This window comes from Acromyrmex echinatior, chromosome 4, assembly GCF_024713525.1.
Source record: "Acromyrmex echinatior isolate Ae372 chromosome 4, ASM2471352v2, whole genome shotgun sequence".
NCBI lineage: Eukaryota > Metazoa > Arthropoda > Insecta > Hymenoptera > Formicidae > Acromyrmex > Acromyrmex echinatior.
Window position 1 is genome coordinate 15,278,483 of NC_141855.1, and position 18,432 is coordinate 15,296,914.

At 36.6% G+C, this 18,432-nt stretch overlaps 1 protein-coding gene across 6 annotated transcripts in view; it reads left to right on the plus strand.

Annotated features, from left to right (window-relative positions):
* Positions 1-17,858, plus strand: part of LOC105145459 (Down syndrome cell adhesion molecule 4) — a 230,904-nt gene extending 213,046 nt beyond the window's left edge. For 5 of the 6 annotated variants that reach the window (XM_087405823.1, XM_087405822.1, XM_087405826.1 and 2 more), the window contains 14 exons: positions 1,276-1,575; positions 3,512-3,643; positions 4,453-4,592; positions 5,302-5,465; positions 6,261-6,475; positions 7,825-8,418; positions 9,173-9,442; positions 9,872-10,326; positions 10,952-11,225; positions 11,491-11,649; positions 12,024-12,178; positions 13,961-14,180; positions 14,767-14,857; positions 15,560-17,858. In XM_087405823.1, the coding sequence (XP_087261949.1) occupies positions 1,276-1,575; positions 3,512-3,643; positions 4,453-4,592; positions 5,302-5,465; positions 6,261-6,475; positions 7,825-8,418; positions 9,173-9,442; positions 9,872-10,326; positions 10,952-11,225; positions 11,491-11,649; positions 12,024-12,178; positions 13,961-14,180; positions 14,767-14,857; positions 15,560-15,824 (3,434 nt within the window). In that variant the 3' untranslated portion in view covers positions 15,825-17,858. The remainder of the gene's footprint in view (positions 1-1,275; positions 1,576-3,511; positions 3,644-4,452; positions 4,593-5,301; positions 5,466-6,260; positions 6,476-7,824; positions 8,419-9,172; positions 9,443-9,871; positions 10,327-10,951; positions 11,226-11,490; positions 11,650-12,023; positions 12,179-13,960; positions 14,181-14,766; positions 14,858-15,559) is intronic. The other variant, XM_087405827.1, reaches the window with a different exon arrangement.
* The last annotated feature ends 574 nt before the right edge of the window (positions 17,859-18,432 follow it).

Consider the following 18,432-nt stretch of genomic DNA (forward strand, 5'->3'; position numbering starts at 1 on the left):
TAAATCTAATCTAATTGTCAAAAGGAAATTTAATAACTAGAAATGTAATTTTTTTACAATAGAAACGTCATTAAACCTCCCATTCTACAGTTACAGAAAATACTTTAACGCTAAAGCTTTACGAGATAAAATATCTTTCTCTCTCATATTTCCTTTTAATAGGATTAGTCTTCTACTAATTGGTGATTAACCCTAATTGGATCTCGCTGAAACTTTAGGTATTATCAACAGTATGACGATTGACCCGTGTAGTCAATTTAATCCTTATCCTATTAAGCATTGAGGAAATATTTTTTGATGAAATAATCGAATTGCTCAACCCCCTTTTTATAAAAGATGATGATTTTTAGAACATTAACAAAATTTACTTGATAACATATCTTGTCAAATTTATTTTGTTGAATTCTTAATTCTTAATCTTTTTCTTTTTTGAATTTTTTTTTAGTTTTATAACTTTTAAATTTTACCTCATTTTAAAATAAATATGTACGAGAGACATCAATAAATCACATTAATATAATATTTAAATTGTATTATTTATAATAATAATTATTATAATTTATAACGCATATGTCATTAATTAAATTATATTTTATATAATAATATAATAAAATAAATAATCTAGTAATATAAAAACCAATTTTAGCGTTTAGATCTTAATTTTCTAATTATTTTTGCTAATTTGATCAGCCTCTTTTTTTGTTAGCTATACATCTTATTTTAAAAAAACCTATATCTTGTGTTCAGGGTAGAATTTTCATATATAATTTTATATCGCATTGCACAACAAGAACAATTTTGTTAAGCATCTAAAAATTTATATAGATAATACAGATAATAATTTTATTGGATCATTAAAAGAATTATATAGGTATATAATTCGCCCAAGCTGGTTGCTAGAATATTTTTTATAGCTTTGCTCATTATGTTTATTATTTCTACATAATTATTTTGATGGTCTAATTATTTTCAGGACTGTATCTAGCTAAATTATTTAATACTTTAGCAAAATCGTTTTTTTTTTGTATACGAAAAACACTTTAGAATAAAAACACACATACATGTATATATAAAAATTTATAAGAATTAACAAAATTATAGAATTTTTTTAAATTTGGTGGATTATTCAAAGTATAACTCAAGAATTTAATTTTATTAAATAGAATTTATTTAAATATGACTATGTTCTAGAATAATCTAAAATAATGTACATTTTAAGTATGCACCATACCTGACTATATAATTATAAATAGAATTTTATTCTGCTTGATACAGTTCCCGCACATTTTGTGGAGAAGCATCGTAATCAGACCGCGAGGCTGGGCTCGAATGCTTCTTTACGTTGCGAAGCGAAAGGTGACCATCCTTTGAAGATAGTTTGGAAGAAAGCAGGCTCTCAATTAGATCCTAAGCTTCCTGATTATCGTTATACCCTGAAGGAAGATAACACTACCGATGGCGCCGTTAGCGTTCTCGGTTTCGTCAGTACTAGCCGCGAGGACAGTGGAAGGTATTTTTGTATCGCGTCCAACGCTTACGGCCGCGACGAGATGACGATTCATCTTTATATCCAAGGTACTTTATATTCAATAAATTATTATCTAGATTACCATAGAAGCTCTTTGAAAAATCATCGGCACCAAATACAAAGACACAGTTATTAATTGATAATACTACTTGAAAAATAGTATTGATATACATAGAAGGACATATAATAATTGTAACAATACAGCAACAAGAAAAAAGTTGCAATAAAAATAACAATGATATTTCCGTGTTAACGTTGACGTTTAATAATCGTTTGTTCTCTGTCGAAGGAGATAGTCAATGAAGTCCATGAAATTATTGCGACGCGAGTAATCGCGATGATGCCTTCGGGGCGTCAGTCGGTCGGTTGTTTGTGCGTAACGCTATTTCGTTGAATGTAATTATCGTAATGTATACAGGTACTCGACAACGCGCGTCCATTTAATTTAATGTACGTCCGTGCAAGTACGCGCATGGAGAGACAGATGAGCCGGTGGCTCGCACTCTCTATGTGTTCTCCAAAATGAGATACGCTTCGAGCGGACGTATTGCGCCGGATAACCCGTGAAATATGCATAATGCAGGTACGCGACAATCGTGCCATAACTGAAAATTATTCCATAGGACACGATACACGACGGACGATGCCTCGGAATTAGCCGAATATTCCCAACTAATTGTCCAACTGTAATTTCACGCGGTGAAATATTTTAATAGAGGTTATACCAAAAATCAGACTGACGCTATTTAAAATAGCGTGTTGAATGTTGAAATTATATCTGCGTCAGTCAAGCTTTTATTAGATAATACCGTCGCTACTATAAAAGCGTTATAATGTCTCTTTAGATGTCATGCAAAATAATACATATTAGAATAACTGATCATAGATAATGCACATAGTATAATAGATAAATAAACATTTTTATTCGTAATGAATATGATAGTGAAGGAAGTTAATTTAAAATTAGTATTCTTAAAATTCATACATATAAAAATATGAAAAACGTATACTTATAAAAAAAAAACGGATTTAGTAAACGATAGAAAATTGTTTAAGCGTTGAAAAGTTTAATATTGACTTTACATTAATTTTAGAATGTTATTGATACATAAATTTTTGAATGAGATCATTAAGCGTTAAATTATTTAATGATCATTAGGAGGTTTAATCTATCATACTAAAAGCGGAGAGAAGCTTCTAGAAATTCTGTCTGTTATATATATTAGTTTGAATCCCCTGATGATCAATATTATATCAGCATTATGTCTAATAATGGTTCGTTCCATTTGACGCTCACAACGCTCGTGAGCACTTAACATTTGATAAACAACAAGGATGAAATAATTCCACAAGCGTTGCAAACGTTAAATGGAATGAAGCCTATATAAGTGATTCAGTTCTTAAGCAGTTTTACATTATTATTTTATTTAGTATATATTTTATTTAGGAGTGTTATGAAGAGATACAAATAATTAAACTACATATTTCATTACAGTTTTTCTAATTTAATTTAAGGGAAATTATTAGCTTGAATTGAGATTTCAAATTGAATGTTAAGAATCTGAATATTTCGGCGCGCAATCATATCTTAAAAAAAATAAAATCGATTTATAATAATAAAAAATATATATCTCATTATTTAAAACAATTTGACTGGCTATTGACGTTCTCTGTTTTGATTTTTCATATTTACGGTCGTTCTTAATATTATATATTTTATATTATTATATTTCAAGATTGATAGTGTACTTATTTTTTTTTCTTTTAAATTAATAATTAGATTGTTTATATTTATAAACTTATGTTGTTTATATTTTTAAATTATAAATATTTTATTATTAAAAGAGTGAAATGAAGGAAAAATTGTTATATTAATTAAGAAGGCCTTTCCTTGTAAAATTTACTTATCGATTAGCAATATTATATCACTCAATAATGATAGCATTCGAAAGTTAAAAGAGATTTTACATAATTGATATGTAGAGCCTCCAGACTTTCCACGGAATCTTCACGTGATCGAGAAAGGCAGTCGTCACATTAATCTAGGCTGGACGACTAGTCAAGATGGGAACAGTCCAATTACCCAATACATAATCGAGTACAAAACCGAATCAGGTAAGCATCATAGTAATTAAAATAATTGAAAAATGTTAATGTCTACAAATTTAATATTATTTATATTTAGGAGAACATTAACATAAAAAAAGGATTTTTAAAATAGATTAAATTTATTAATAAATTTATTAATAAATTATTCCTTATGTACATTATATAATATATAATTATAAATAAAATTATTAATAAAAATTGAAAGTATGTTAATAAAAATCTAATACCTAAGTATTTTATATCTGGTTTACATTCTTGATTGCAAATTGCAAACAGAAGTATTAATTTCTAGAATTTATTTGTATAAATATATACTCGTATAATTAAAGTTGTAGGATTAGATATTTTAAACTGATTTATATTCTGGATAAATATACATATACTGGGGTTTTTATCGAGCAAAGAATTTGTTTGAAATTTTACGTCACGAACGAAATTTCGTTCGTAACGCAAAATTTCAAACAAATTCTTTGCTTGATAGTTTTCGGTAAAAATCGCCGCGCACAAAAATTTTCACTGACATAAACAACTGTCATTCTCAAACGGCTTGAAGAAATGCCATGATTTTTTTGCCAAATGTGAAGGACATGTGTATCAACTTAGCAAAGCAAACGGATTTGATTTACAGTTTTCCCGCAATTTAAAAAAAAAATAAAGTTCAGATACTTTTTGATCACAGAGTATATAATCCAAAATATTAAAGAGCTAATAACAGCATGTATGGACAGATATAAACATAACAGCAGCTTCATCTGATCGACGTTTCTTTGATCCGAGGGATTAAATTACCGCAAGATGATCGTTCAATTTTGCAGAAGTATGGCACGACCACACGTTCCACACGACGGTACCGGGGACACGTGCTCGCGGCCACGTGAGCGGTTTGCGTCCTGCGGTCACTTACCAGTTCCGGATGTACGCGGACAACGAACTGGGTCGGAGTCAAGCGAGCGACGTAGGTATCGGGGCCAGGCCGAACATTTACAAGTCAAATCGCACCCTCGGACGATCGTATTCCTCGCCGACTAGCCGGTCATCCCCCTTCTCCCACGAGAATTAAAACAATCGGGACACCGGTGTGTGATGGGAACCGAGCTCGATCGATATTTTCCCGCGCACATAAAAAAAAAAAGAACTATCTCATCTCGAAACGTATCCCTCTCTCCGTCGTCTCTTGACGGATGTGCGGCTGCATCGTTGGCCTGGATTTAAATTGCGCTCCGCGCTGCTCTTTCGAGCATATCGACCCCTCTCGCACTTTTTTTTCTTCCGGAAAAGAATTCGTTTGGGCGTTTAAGGATGCAGTCTGCGTAACATCCGCCGCAATGCTTTGAAGCGAAATATCGAAGTGCATCCAGCCATTCGTTCTGTTCCCGCAGATTCTCCCCAACTGTGATCTGCGTTTCACATGTTTCCTTAAACACCGACGTGACGGCTGACATCCGGATTTTATATTGCACGTACTTTTGAAACGATTTCTGAATCCATGTCAGTTTCACAAAAGAATTTAATCCGTCTTTATTTTCTGATCGTCTCTTTTTGTAATTCAAATTCGTTACGAACAAAAATGATAAAATACTTGAAAAGTTTAGTGGCAATTAGTGGGAAAAAAGAAGAACGCAGCAAAAGTGAATGGATCAAAGAAGATTTTATGGGCTTTTTAGATTTTAGAAACGACAACAGAGGGAGAGAAACCGGGTGGACCACCGCGAAATCTCAAAGTAGACCCCATCAGTTCGACCGAGTTCAACGTCACCTGGGATCCGCCCGATCATGATTTATGGAACGGCGAGATACTCGGTTATCATGTCGGCTACAAGGAACACAGGTAACGACCGAAAACACTGCCGTTATTTTAACGACGTACCTCGACAGATAGAGGTTTGTTTCCTCCCTCGCGCATACATATAGGCACGCACACAGAATTCCAACTTCCTGTATTTCAGCCCACAGAGCTGATACCGTAGAATTCACGCGCCATTAATAAACGACGAGCTATCTCGGGGTCAGTTATTTATCCGCCTGGGGCAACGCTGACAAATCCTCGAAAAACTATAGGCTTTTTTTTACGGCCGTGTTTTGTTACATCGCTTCAATGCGCTTTTGTTGTGATGCTTTTACCACGAACCAGTTAAATTTTTTCCATCTTTCTAGAATGCTAAATTACATTGACTAGATCAATTATAAATTCAATGATGTAGCTTATGCGTCGTGTTTCTACTTTTTGATCACTTTTTAACTTGTCCCTATTATTAGATTTTTAATCGATATATTTAATTTAATATACTTAATTTAATCCGCATATAACATTTCTCACTTATTTATTACTTTATAAATTAGATATTCTGGAATATTTATTCAAAAGATGAAGTTTCTGATTTCTTTATCTCATATATATTGTATATTTTTTTAATTATAATTTTATTTTAAGTTTATCTCGATAACTTTCTGCCACCTGTGTCATCTACATAAATCCATATTATTTTTCACACAGTAATCTAATACCAAGTTCGCCGCCGAAACTTTACACAAAGTTTAGGGTTAAAAGGAGACACTTGACACCCTTTCTACAAACTAATTAATCATACAAGCCAGGTGTAACGAACACTTTCGTGAAATTCAGGTTGGGGGCGGAGCAATACACGTATAAAACTGTGGAAAGACGGATCTCGACAGCGAGCGTCGCTCTGGGTTTGGCAAGAACATCCATGCCCGGACGTCAGCATCACTTGACGAACTTGAAGAAGTTCACACGTTACAGCGTGGTCGTTCAAGCGTTCAACGCCCTCGGACCTGGTCCCATGACTCAGGAAGCTGTGGCATCAACACTCGAGGACGGTAAGCGACCGTGAAAAAAGCCCCGTCGATCGATTCATTTTCGGCAAACGTCAAGAATACCGCAAAGCATGTTTTTGCTACACCCTGACGAAAATATAAATCGATGTATAAGTCGAACGTAAGCGCCTCTTTTATCTTTCGTTGTCTCAATTTTCTCCTCCTAGAAACTTCGTTTGTTTTTATTACTGTCTCCTCACATTCGATTTATGCTCTGATTTATATTTTTGTCAGAAAAAACGTCTCGCTGGAACGAAAAAAAATTTCTAAATCATTTTGCAAACTTCTTAAAACAGTTAAAATAACGATGGAAATATGCAATAAATGTCAATCTTAAATATGTTTGGTCCAGATTCATTTTATTGAGGTTTGGTGAAGTGGCACATTTATCGTAGGTTTCCCGATGAATCGAACAACGATGAAAATATGCACATTGAACGCCAACGGAATTAACATATCTGATACGATCGATCAGCGCGTTCGCGAGCTCGGGAGAGCGAAATTCTCGTCTAGACGGCTATTTTTGCGTCAGAACTCGACCCGAGAAGCTTCAAAAATTCATGAAGAGAATAATATTCGCGCCTTCTCGCGAGCCTATCACGAATTCTGCTATGAATACCGACCGCATGCGGCCGTGGCTGCACGACTTCTCGGATAAATAATAAATTCAGATGCGGCACCCGTGCTCGCAAATAACTTCTTTAATCTTATCCCCGCCGGGGAATGGCGGACTCGACGAAACTTTCAAGTGCAAGCACTCCGATATTTTCGATCGTGGAGAGGCAAATATCCCCGCGACTTACAACGGCAACGGTATCTCTTTAAAAACTTTCCTCCTAAACCCGTTCTTGAAATATTCCACGCGTATAGTCACATTGCGCTCGAATATACGACGAATATCGACATTTTAAATGTAGTACGAGTTTTACGAGCTGCACCGTTCGTATTTCCTAAATTATTACTATCGTAAAAATGTATCCAATTCACAGCAATGTCATAATTTTCATTAAAATTAACATACGGATAAATATCTATGTGTGAATATATATATTAGATTACTATTCTTTTATTTTATATGCATAACTAAAGTAGTGCTGCGCTACTTTCATTTCTAGTATATTTAAATTTGTTTATTCTTACATATTAAAATATAATAATAATAATAATCTATTAATCTTATAAAAAGAATAGCAAGTATCATTTTTAAACAACGTATAAATGTTAAATGACAATATTACGTACATAATACGCATGTAACATATCAAATTTTAATAAAAGATATTTGCAATACGAAAGTTGATGGATTACTTTGCAAAGATAAAATCTTTAAATGGAACTTTGAATTTTTCTAGTTCCTAGCAGCCCTCCTCAGGATGTGCGATGCACCGCGCTCTCATCAACGTCCTTACAAGTCTCCTGGGAATCTCCGCCCGATTCCAGCCTGAACGGGATCCTGAAAGGTTACAAGGTCATGTGGGAAAACATGGATGCGCTGACGGAGTCTGTCAAACCAGAGATGAAGATCACCACTGCACTAACTGTAGGACTCCACGGCTTGGAGAAGTACACGAATTATTCGATCCAAGTCCTGGCGTATACCAGAACTGGCGATGGTATCGCCTCGTCACCCCTTTATTGTGTAACCGAAGAGGACCTGCCGCAGGTGCCGGCTGGTGTCAAAGCAGTTGTCAGCTCAGCCACGTCTATTATCGTCTCTTGGCAACCGCCCCTGAAGAGTAACGGCAACATCACCTCCTACAACGTACATATCCGTGGATTGGGATCGGAGGGTAAGTGGCACAGAAGAGCCCTGCCGCCATATCAGACCAGCTATCAGGCCGAGGATTTGCACAAGAGGAGCCAGTACGAATTCACGATCGCGGCGGTCACCTCGGTTGGCGAGGGTCCGCAAACCCCGTCCGTCACGGTCTCTCCTTCCAGTGAAGGTAAAAAGATTATTTTTATTTCAAATTAGCTTCGAGATTACGTGGTCTCTTACATGGTCTACTTGAGCTTTGCGATTATTTTAAAATTTTTTTTAACTAGGATTAAAATTTTCAACTAGTATTTAAATTTTTTTTTGTGTATAAAATTAAAAACTTATAATTACATTCAAAAGAGGAAACATATAATTCTAAACATTAAAAAATGTAGCGTATTAAAACGGAACTTACATTCTGGATATTTTTATTTATCTTATCTTATTTATACGAAGATTTATACGTCAATATATTTCACACTTTATGTACTTTCGATATCCAGAAGATTGTACGAGAACGCGAAAGAGTAATTTATAACATTGGTACATCGAAAATATGCAGCTTTACTGCAGTCGTGAAACTTGGAGCTGCTATTCGGCGCACAAATTGGACTAGTTGCGAAAGTTACGTTTTCAAGCGTCGTTCGGAAACGATTCGCTCATCGTATAAACATCCGTTTTTTCGAGCTAAATAAATTGTTTACAGTCAACTGATAATGACATACCGAGTGCCGTACTTATGTTTGTTAATGAGTCGCGCGCTTTTTATTTTCTTCTCAGCTTCTCAGCGGAAAGTTTTCGCAAACTCTTTATAACAAACTTTAAATCTTTCCCGTCATGAAACACTTTCTGAGTTTGCTTCGCGTGGTTGATAAAAGCTAACTTATCAACGACGACTATCATGCACTCAATAAGGATCCGCTCGACTTACTCTATTACAGTACGCGCTGCCATATATTCGTTCGGTACCACGCTTATCGTACCGTGGAAGCAAGATGTAACGCTGCCTTGTCAAAGCGTAGGCAAACCCGACCCCTCGGTTATTTGGAAGCAATGGGGTCAGATAGTCAAGCCATCCGCCAGGGTGTCCCTCCATACCGATGGATCTTTGCAGATCACTGAACTTCATAGAGAGGATAGCGGAAATTACACTTGCTTCGTGGAGAATCGCCATGGCTCCGATCAAATAACTCATCGTTTAACCGTACAAGGTAAACGCAATTTTCATTTTGGTATAATAATCACACATAATTTATTATCAGTAATATACATAATATTATTTACTTTAATTTTATTTTATTAATTATTGAAAAATTAATTACAAAAAGTCCATTATACCACAATTAATTAATGAAATAAAATTAAGTTATCTCTATAAAGAACATAATACATATGTAATAGTTAATTAAATTTATTAAATTCTAAATGATTTAATTTAAATTTTATGTTTGTTTATTATTACATGTTTTGATATATGTATTCTGTTTTATTATTTTAAATACAAAACTAATACTGATAATTAGTACACATAATGTTAATATTTACATTTAATTTTTATTCGACGTAAATAAATTTTCTTTAAAAGTTTTTAACTTACAGTCAATATCATAAAGAGCGATTTATAAATTTGTCCTTTTCAGTTCCACCTGCGGCGCCATTATTACACGCGACCAGCACCAGCAGCAATTCGATCAACGTACAGTGGAAGAACGGTGACGATGGCGGTTCGCCGATTCGCGGTTACATCTTACATTACAAACGCGAGTCTGGCGAATGGGAGGAGTTTAAGGTGTCGCACAAAGTGAGCAGCTTCGTCCTATCACGACTCTGGTGCGGCAACGACTATCAGATGTACCTGACGGCGTATAATCGCATCGGCATGGGCAGACCCAGCGAGATCGTCAAGGCGACTACGAAGGGCTCCAAGCCGGATGACTCGCCTGGAACTGGTGACAAGTTTGTTACGGTTAACGTTTCATGGATCACCCTGCATCTCAGCACGTGGAACGATGGAGGGTGTCCCATAACTTTCTTTGAACTGGAGTACAGGAAAAGCGGCGAGGGTATCTGGACGCTGGTCTCGAATAATATAGAGGTATTCGAATGTGAAGAAATTTTATTTTACTAGATATATACACAAGATGTATACACAATAAAAAAGATAAAGTTACTTATCTTTCCTTATAAAAGCGTTATAGAAATTATAAAAGTTTTCCAAATCAATTTATCATCAATTTTCAGTCAATTTTTTTCTTTGCAAAAATGTCAAGAAGAGTCAATATTTGTCACTTCTAATCTTCATATAACATTGTATTTTTTTATAATATATTATACTTTAAATCTCTTTCTAGGAAGGATTCTAGTAACAAAATTTTACCTAAAATTAACTAAATTGGGAAATATAATGTATCATTGTTTAATTCCAATTACTTCGAACTTAAAAATTATCAATGACGTTCTTACTATGGAAAAACGGTTTTTAAGAAATCTAATTAAAAAATAAAATAGCACAAAATGTAGGATATGTATAAATATTTTTTTGCGAAACATTTTAGTCGTATAAATTCTTTCATAATGCAGACATTTCGATATTGTCCTTACAAACGTAATTATCATTAATTGCTATAATATTGATACCAACTTGTTTTAAAGATGATTTAATATTTCACACGCGTATTACGGAATTATGATGACCTAGATGCAACTTATATATTGTGCAGGTGCAAAAGACATATACTCTGAGCGAATTGCAACCGGGGACCACTTATGACATCCGCATAAGAGCCCACAACAATGCCGGCTCATCGGTGGCTGAGTATAAGATAACGACGTTGCAGCCGCACATTAGCACGACCATGTCCGCCATCGAGATCGATCATTACATTCCCCAACACACCTCCGTATATTCGGATCTAAAGCTCATCGTACCTTTGGTGTTAAGTTCGTTCGCAGTCATTGCTGCAGCCGGTGCCGTCTTCTACTGCTTTCGCAAACGTTAGTCTGTCACATACGCATACAATTTTCTAAATTGTAAATAGCTAAAGAATTTGTATAATAAGTATGCTAAGTAAAACACACAAGAGTAAACACACAGAATATAAATGAAAATGAAAGTTAATTAAGTCATTAAAATACGTTTGTGATAGAATCGACAAATGATGAAGTTTTTGTAAAAAAAATTGTCAATTTTGAAAAGAATTAATCTCGCTTATTTAATTTTGAAAACGTGGTTCATTATATCTTAAGATGTTAATTGCAGGTCCGTTTATGGGCGACATCGGGAGTCTGCATGACGCGCAAACCGCGGCCGCTCTAGACAATAAGCAGAATATGGAACAGCGTGAACAGTATTACGCCACCGTGCGTAAACCGCTACGCTCGCCGATTCACGAGATGGCCACGCTCGAGAAAATACCAGGTGAAATAAGCAGACCAACCAACTTGCGTTAATGAAATCAAACTCGTTCTTTCCATAAAAAATCGACAGTGACCTAGTTTCTACTGAGGGTTTAAACCAGATCAGAATCTAAGAACCAACCATCTACATTCGAGTATTCCCCTGTTACAGTCGAAGAACAGAGGAATGCTAGACTGTAGTTGGTTGGTTCTTACATGGAAACTAAGCCTAATATAAATCAAATTCGGAGATAGAGCTCTTTTTCTCTTTCTCTCCCTTTCTTCCTTTTGCCTCCCTCTATCTCTCTGAGAAATCGAGATTGCGCGAAGGGCAAACGATTGCAGTCTGGATATCACTATTAACAAAACTATTAACGACATTAAACATGTTTATAGAATATTCGGAAGATATCTACCCATACGCCACGTTCCAACTGGAGGAAAGTGTTCCTGCAGGAGGTGACAGTCGCTGCAATTCTGCCGCGCCTCTTCAGACCTTTGTCTATCACGACCCTCGTCTCTCCACTGCCGATACCCTTCAGTTACGAGAGGTATCGTCTACCGATTTATATTATTAGAAGTGCCGTTTTCTCGCTGCACGTTTCTATCCCGTACAATTTTCAACCGTGTAATATTTTTGTTCCTTATCTTTAATTCTCTAATTCTCTAGTTTCACGATTCGTTTTCTTGACTTCTTTTTTGAGATTGAAACATATATTTCATGCAATTTTGACCAAAACAGCAGTTCACATCTAATACCTTTTTTTTTCTAACATAAATAAAATAAACTGGATTTAAAGAAATTTTAGTTAAATTTTTTAATTCTTTAGCATCTAAACTTTTTGCAATTTAAAGTATTCTCGACATGAAATTGACGCAAAATATAAATTACAAAAAGTCGCAATTCTACATAATTAAGATCGTGATGCTGATTTTGGGTTCTACAATGCATCATAAAAACAATACATTTATATTCAATCAGACATTGGCGCAAAATATACGGAAACGGGAAGAAACGCGCGAGCATGGCAACCTGTCACCGCTTTTATCATTCACTTTCATACATTCCCAGCTTCGTTACACCTTCGACACTTGCGACACCTGCGACAACTGCATGCGTACCTCGATCAATGCACCGAGAATATATTTTATCCTTGCGACATAAATCGGAATACTTAGCGATCTTCTATGCGAATTATACTTATAAGTCACTCGCATGCTCAAGATGAGTTTTCCAAGTTTCTTGTTTCGCGCGCGATTAATACATGTGATATTACGAATTTTAATTTACGCGCAAACTTTCTTAATTCTTTTCCAATTCGGAAACGTGGACTTCTCTGTTCCTTTTTTTTTCGATTGCGAGCTCGTGATATCGATTAAGTGAGTACCATTGCAAGTTACATTGTTGCGACTGCTGGTCCCATCGTTTCGCTTCGTTTCGCAATTGTCCTGAGACGACTCGTGAATCAAAATATTGATTACAACAAACTAGACCTATCGAACGCCGTTCGCCATTTACACATATGCATCTGTCGCCGAATCTCGTCATAGCTTTACTAGCTGTAGCATAAAAAAAGACTCTCTCATGATTCATCGCTTCCGTGATTCCTAGTTCGATGAAGTAGAATAGCGTTTCTGTAGAGAAGGTGAAAGTTCATTACTCTTTCCCTTCACAACTAAGTAGAGAATAACACGAAATGTACATTTCTCGACTATTATTTCGAAATTCATAATAAAAAAGCGATTAGCTTTATCTATTTTTTTTTTATTATTAATAGTAAATTAATCTGTCTTTAATTTCAATTTAATAATGAATAATGTCTTGGTAAAAATGAGTAATGCCTGTAAAAAATTGATTATAATAAGAATTAGAACATGTACAGTTTAAAATAAAATTCTTATTGATTGTAATAAATTATAAGAGAAATTTACTTTCATAAAATACGCATAAATGTGATAGATGTTTAAATATATGGTAATTTATATTTTTGCAAGAAAACATTTTTTTTAATTCACAACTGCCTAAAGATAAAATTGTCCGCTTGACTCATGATCAGCAAATGATCAGCAAATCGTATACGAATATCTTCCATTCTTGGGATTCCCGCGATACATCGACTCGCTTGAATACATATAGCAATCCCGACGAGATAAATTATTAATCTAGTCAGGCGGAAACCAGTGAACTTACGATCGTCGACGATTCTGCTCTAATCTTGAGATCGCTTCTCATGCGATCCGGTAGACACAGATCCACCGACGTGATCGGAGATGCGGTGGACGCGCGACACGCGGTGTACCATCTCATAGAAATCAATTCCGTCTGATTGCAGTCGGATTGCAACCGGTACACTAAGGTGCGCGGAGGCCGTTCGTCCTCTGCGCCGTTGCACAAAGCGCACAAGGTCAGTCAGGGCAAGTCCGAGTCGGAGGAGTACGACACCCTGGGCTCGGACAGCGACACGGAAGTCGGGACCAGCAGCCGAACCGAGTCTTCCAATCACCTCGTCGATTCGCACCACTCGGCATCTGCGGCCGACTCGCGTGTCCACAGTATGCAATATTTTCACCTCTTTCTGTTTCTCTTTCTGTCTTTCTTTCTCTTTCTCTGTGTTTCTGTCTCTCTTATTCTCAGGAGTGTAGCAGTAGGATAGAAGGCAACTTCTCGGATTAGAAGTAAAGGTTTTAGAAGCTTCGGTTTTTAATTCCTTTTTTTAAATTTTTATCAGTGCATTCTCGCTGGAGAACTCAGTTCTACTCAGTTCTACTATAATTTTTGCTTTCGGAAAATCCTATATTGTAAACATCTATATTCCGATTTCCATTTCCGCGTGGCTTGCGCCTTCCGCTGCTTCTAGTTGCGAGCACTTTCGTATTGTTGATATTGTAAATATAGAAGTTCGACGATCACGGTAACGCGTGCACGTTTGTTTTCCCGACCTAATTTTGTCCGACGCACGTATGCGATATACGCTTCCTTGGTTGCAGTCTTGTCGCACGAACCGAAAAGCGCACGAATTGTTATTGCATCGAATAACGTAGATGAAGTTCCCACCGTGAAATCGCGAAAGCACTTGTTAATTATTTATTTTCGGCGAATTAGGTGTAAAAGACAAAGGAAAAACGTGTTTGCTTACAGACTTCCTGTACCATGGACCAGAATCTAGCACGTCTACAGAACCCTCACCGATTTTTGAGAGAAAATCGTTTCCTGGAAGGGGAAGACCCAAGTAAGTCTGTCATTAATCGATTATTAATCTTTTTCACGATGCTCTTGAATTTCTTATTGCTTGCTCAGATATCAAAGTTTACAGTTAAATAAAGACTTATATTTAAATATGTCGTCAAATTCGACATTACATTTAAGTTTAAGATACACATTCTAAATTAATCATTGAAGTTATTTATAAACCAATAGTAAATATATTATATACCCCGCATTTTTACGGTTGACTATTACCAACCGAAGGTTAGCAAAAACGGAAAAAGATGTGTTTCATCGAGGCAGATTGGTTGTTATCAAAGATTTCCATTATCCTGTCGGGAAAGCTTTTACGAAAAACTACGTAGATTGAAATAAGATTTTAGAAATTATTACTTTTTTATATATATTCGTAGAGCGGCGTTTCTTTGAAAAACTTAAAAATCCTTCGTCCTCAAATAACGCCATTCTACCCGTCCCATTACGAATATCTATGAAAAATTAAGAATTTCTAAGATCTTGTCTGAATCTTTATAGTTTTCCTGTACTTTTTCATAAAAATTTTTTCCGCCAGAGAACTACAATATATATTCTTATCAACTCTTGGTTACAGACTTCTTATTGACCAAGCTTGGGTTTTAAGCCCATATCGTTAATTTTACTGTTAATAAATTCCAAATGAAACATGTCTCGCTATTTGCAAAATAAAAGAAAATCCGTTTGCATTCAGGATGTTACAGTTGGCGCGTCATACCAGCGAGGAGGCCCGTGCCAACTTCGGGCCAATCTCCGGGCTTGGCCATCCCAAGCACCAGTCGGGCAATCCCTGTGCCAATCGGGACCAGGAGCGTGACGGATCAGGAAACCTGTTCGTCCCCAAGCTGGACCCACCCTCGGGCTTCTCCGACGCGTTTGAGCTAAGCGAGGCCGAGTGCGACTTCGATCGCGGTCATAACAGCCAACGAAACGTCCGTGACTTCGTAATCGCGGTGTAAATACGTGTAAAAGCCTCCGATGCGTACGCGGGAATCCCCGTAGTAAGATAAAAGAGAAGAGGAGACATTAAAAGTAAATAGAAGAGAAAAGAAGAAGAGTATAAAGGAAATATCGCGCGAGATTTATGCAAGCCGCGGTCCGTCGTTTCGTTAATGCGAATTGGCGTCTCGTATCCGATCGCCAGCTATTCAAGTGATAATTCCACGCGCTCCTTCGTCCTGTTCCCGGCCTACGTCGACGAGGACGCGTCCGTCAGCTCGACGATCACGTGTAAACTGCCACCGGCGTTTCCGGCAAGATCGATCCGACGTCAAGATTATTTCTCGGCTTAAGTATTTTAGAGCTACGATTAGGCGAAACGATCGCGAACGAACGCGCTGCGATTGATCGTAACAAAGTTAAGTTTAACAGAGAGACAGAGAATCTATAAGCTGCCGTTTATTGGTTCCGCTTGGTGGAACCACAAAGTTTTATGTATCGCGTCGTTCGAGTACTTGACGGAGTACTTGAGCGGACCAAGTCGAGTTCTACATTGTTGTCTGTTCTATATCGTGGCGAAAGAAGAACAAAGTCCTCCATGAGTCCGCGGAGCGTCTCGACGACGACGATCCGTATAAACTGCCACGTTTTATTCCACATTCCGTGTAATAATCCTATAGTTAGTTAAAAATGGCGGCGTTATACGCGCGATCCATATCCACCTCGGATTTCTTCCCTCCACGCGACGATCTTTATATTCGAATATCTGCCTCCGATTTGCCGAAGCACACAAATACGTACACATTCCCCATACAATCTTCTAATTATTATAATAGCGAAAATACGACGCGAACGCGCGACGATTGTAATTAAACTGTAAAAGTCTAACGGTGACTGCCATCTTACTCTACTACGAAGCGACCAACGACTGCGAAGAGATCTACAATCGGCCGAGATACCCCCGAATCGTTTTCTGACAATTGTACGTGTCTCTGGCGCAAGACACTTGTACATGCATATCGAAGCGAGCAATACGCGACTTCCAAATATTTTTCCTTGTCTTCCAGTCATTCTCGTCGATTCAATCAAACATCCATTCATCACACCATCTTCCGCTTCTCCGCGAAGAGTGTTACCGTATATGTCTATGTAAAGAGAAAGTAACGCAATCATTCGTCGTTGTCGTCAGTGTCGTTTTAACTTATCCGTGAGAGACTGAAAAAAAGCATTGTAGTTTAGGTTTACACTTGACATCTGTCATAAGAGTGATCATAGGTCTCTGTGGTTTGTGCGAAAGCCGAGCAAGTTTACAACGTCATGAAAGGAGACTGTCAAACGCGAGTATCGTGAAAAAAACATCGAATGCGACGAATGTTGAGCGTAAATCTAGTCTTAGTAGACGAGTTACCACGTAGCGTAAACGTAACGACCGAACATAATGTCTGTAAGTTGTCTATTACTATTGTACCCATTGTACACTTTGCTCACAAACTGCCGCGTACGTCACATCCGAGACTCAGCCCCTCTCCCGACAGATAAAAGGAGAAATGAAAAGGAAGAGTTCGAAGAAAACGCAAATGCGATGCCAGTCTGCGTCGATTAACGATCGACGGACCTTAAAGATGATGATGATGATGATAATGAAGATGATAAAGAAATGATCTAAGAAATTATTGAAGTACATGAGAAGAGTACGACTATTTCGCGAGTGTTATCGTAATCTCCGCGATACTACGTGTTGCCATCGAATCATTTTCGCCAACACGTCACCCGTTGGCTTGTTGGGTTACCGTTCACACTCGGTCGGGTGACGATGATTTTTCGGCCAGCCGGTTTAAGTGCCCCCATGCCTTTCCCTGTTATTTCGGCCCTCAAGTCATTCGCGCGAGGTGGAGGAAAGCGAAAGGAGTCGCCCTGTTGATGATATATCGTCTATCTTTACGACACACGAAATGATTTACCACGAAATTCGTACTATTGTGTTTTAGACGACTTTAGATTGTTTATATTCTATTTACTTTGTAAAATATACAACACTAATTCCATATTGGAAATGTGCTCGTCTCGTGCCTGTATGTTTCTTTACCTGTCCATCTGTTTCCTGTCCATTAAAGTCTAATTGCAAATTTGTTTTGAAAATATCAAGTGATTTACGTAAAGAATATAATACAGCTTTTATAAGATGTAATTAAAACGACTTCTTTTTTTTAATTTTACAAAGGTATTAATTTTATCATCATTCTTTCTCTATGATGTTAATTGATGCTTTTGCAATGTTTATTTTGTACATTTTTACGAAGATCAGATATTTTAGATTAGCTTGCGAAATAGAACTAATTTTATTTATTAAAAAAAATTTGATATCAGTTTAGTTTTTTTAAAGATAATGAGTATTTAATTGATATGCTCGTCCCAAGTTTGCGTGCCGATGCGTATATAAACAAGAATGAACAATTAATTCTATAAGCGACATATTAATCGGATCTATATTAAAGCATCAAGAAACGTGGATGAAAAAAATTATTTAACATAAATTCATGTGTTACGTAACTATTTATAACATCCTTTGATAGTCGAATTTTGTACGGTGAATGACTTGATTCGTAGACATTAAAAATGATTACAGCA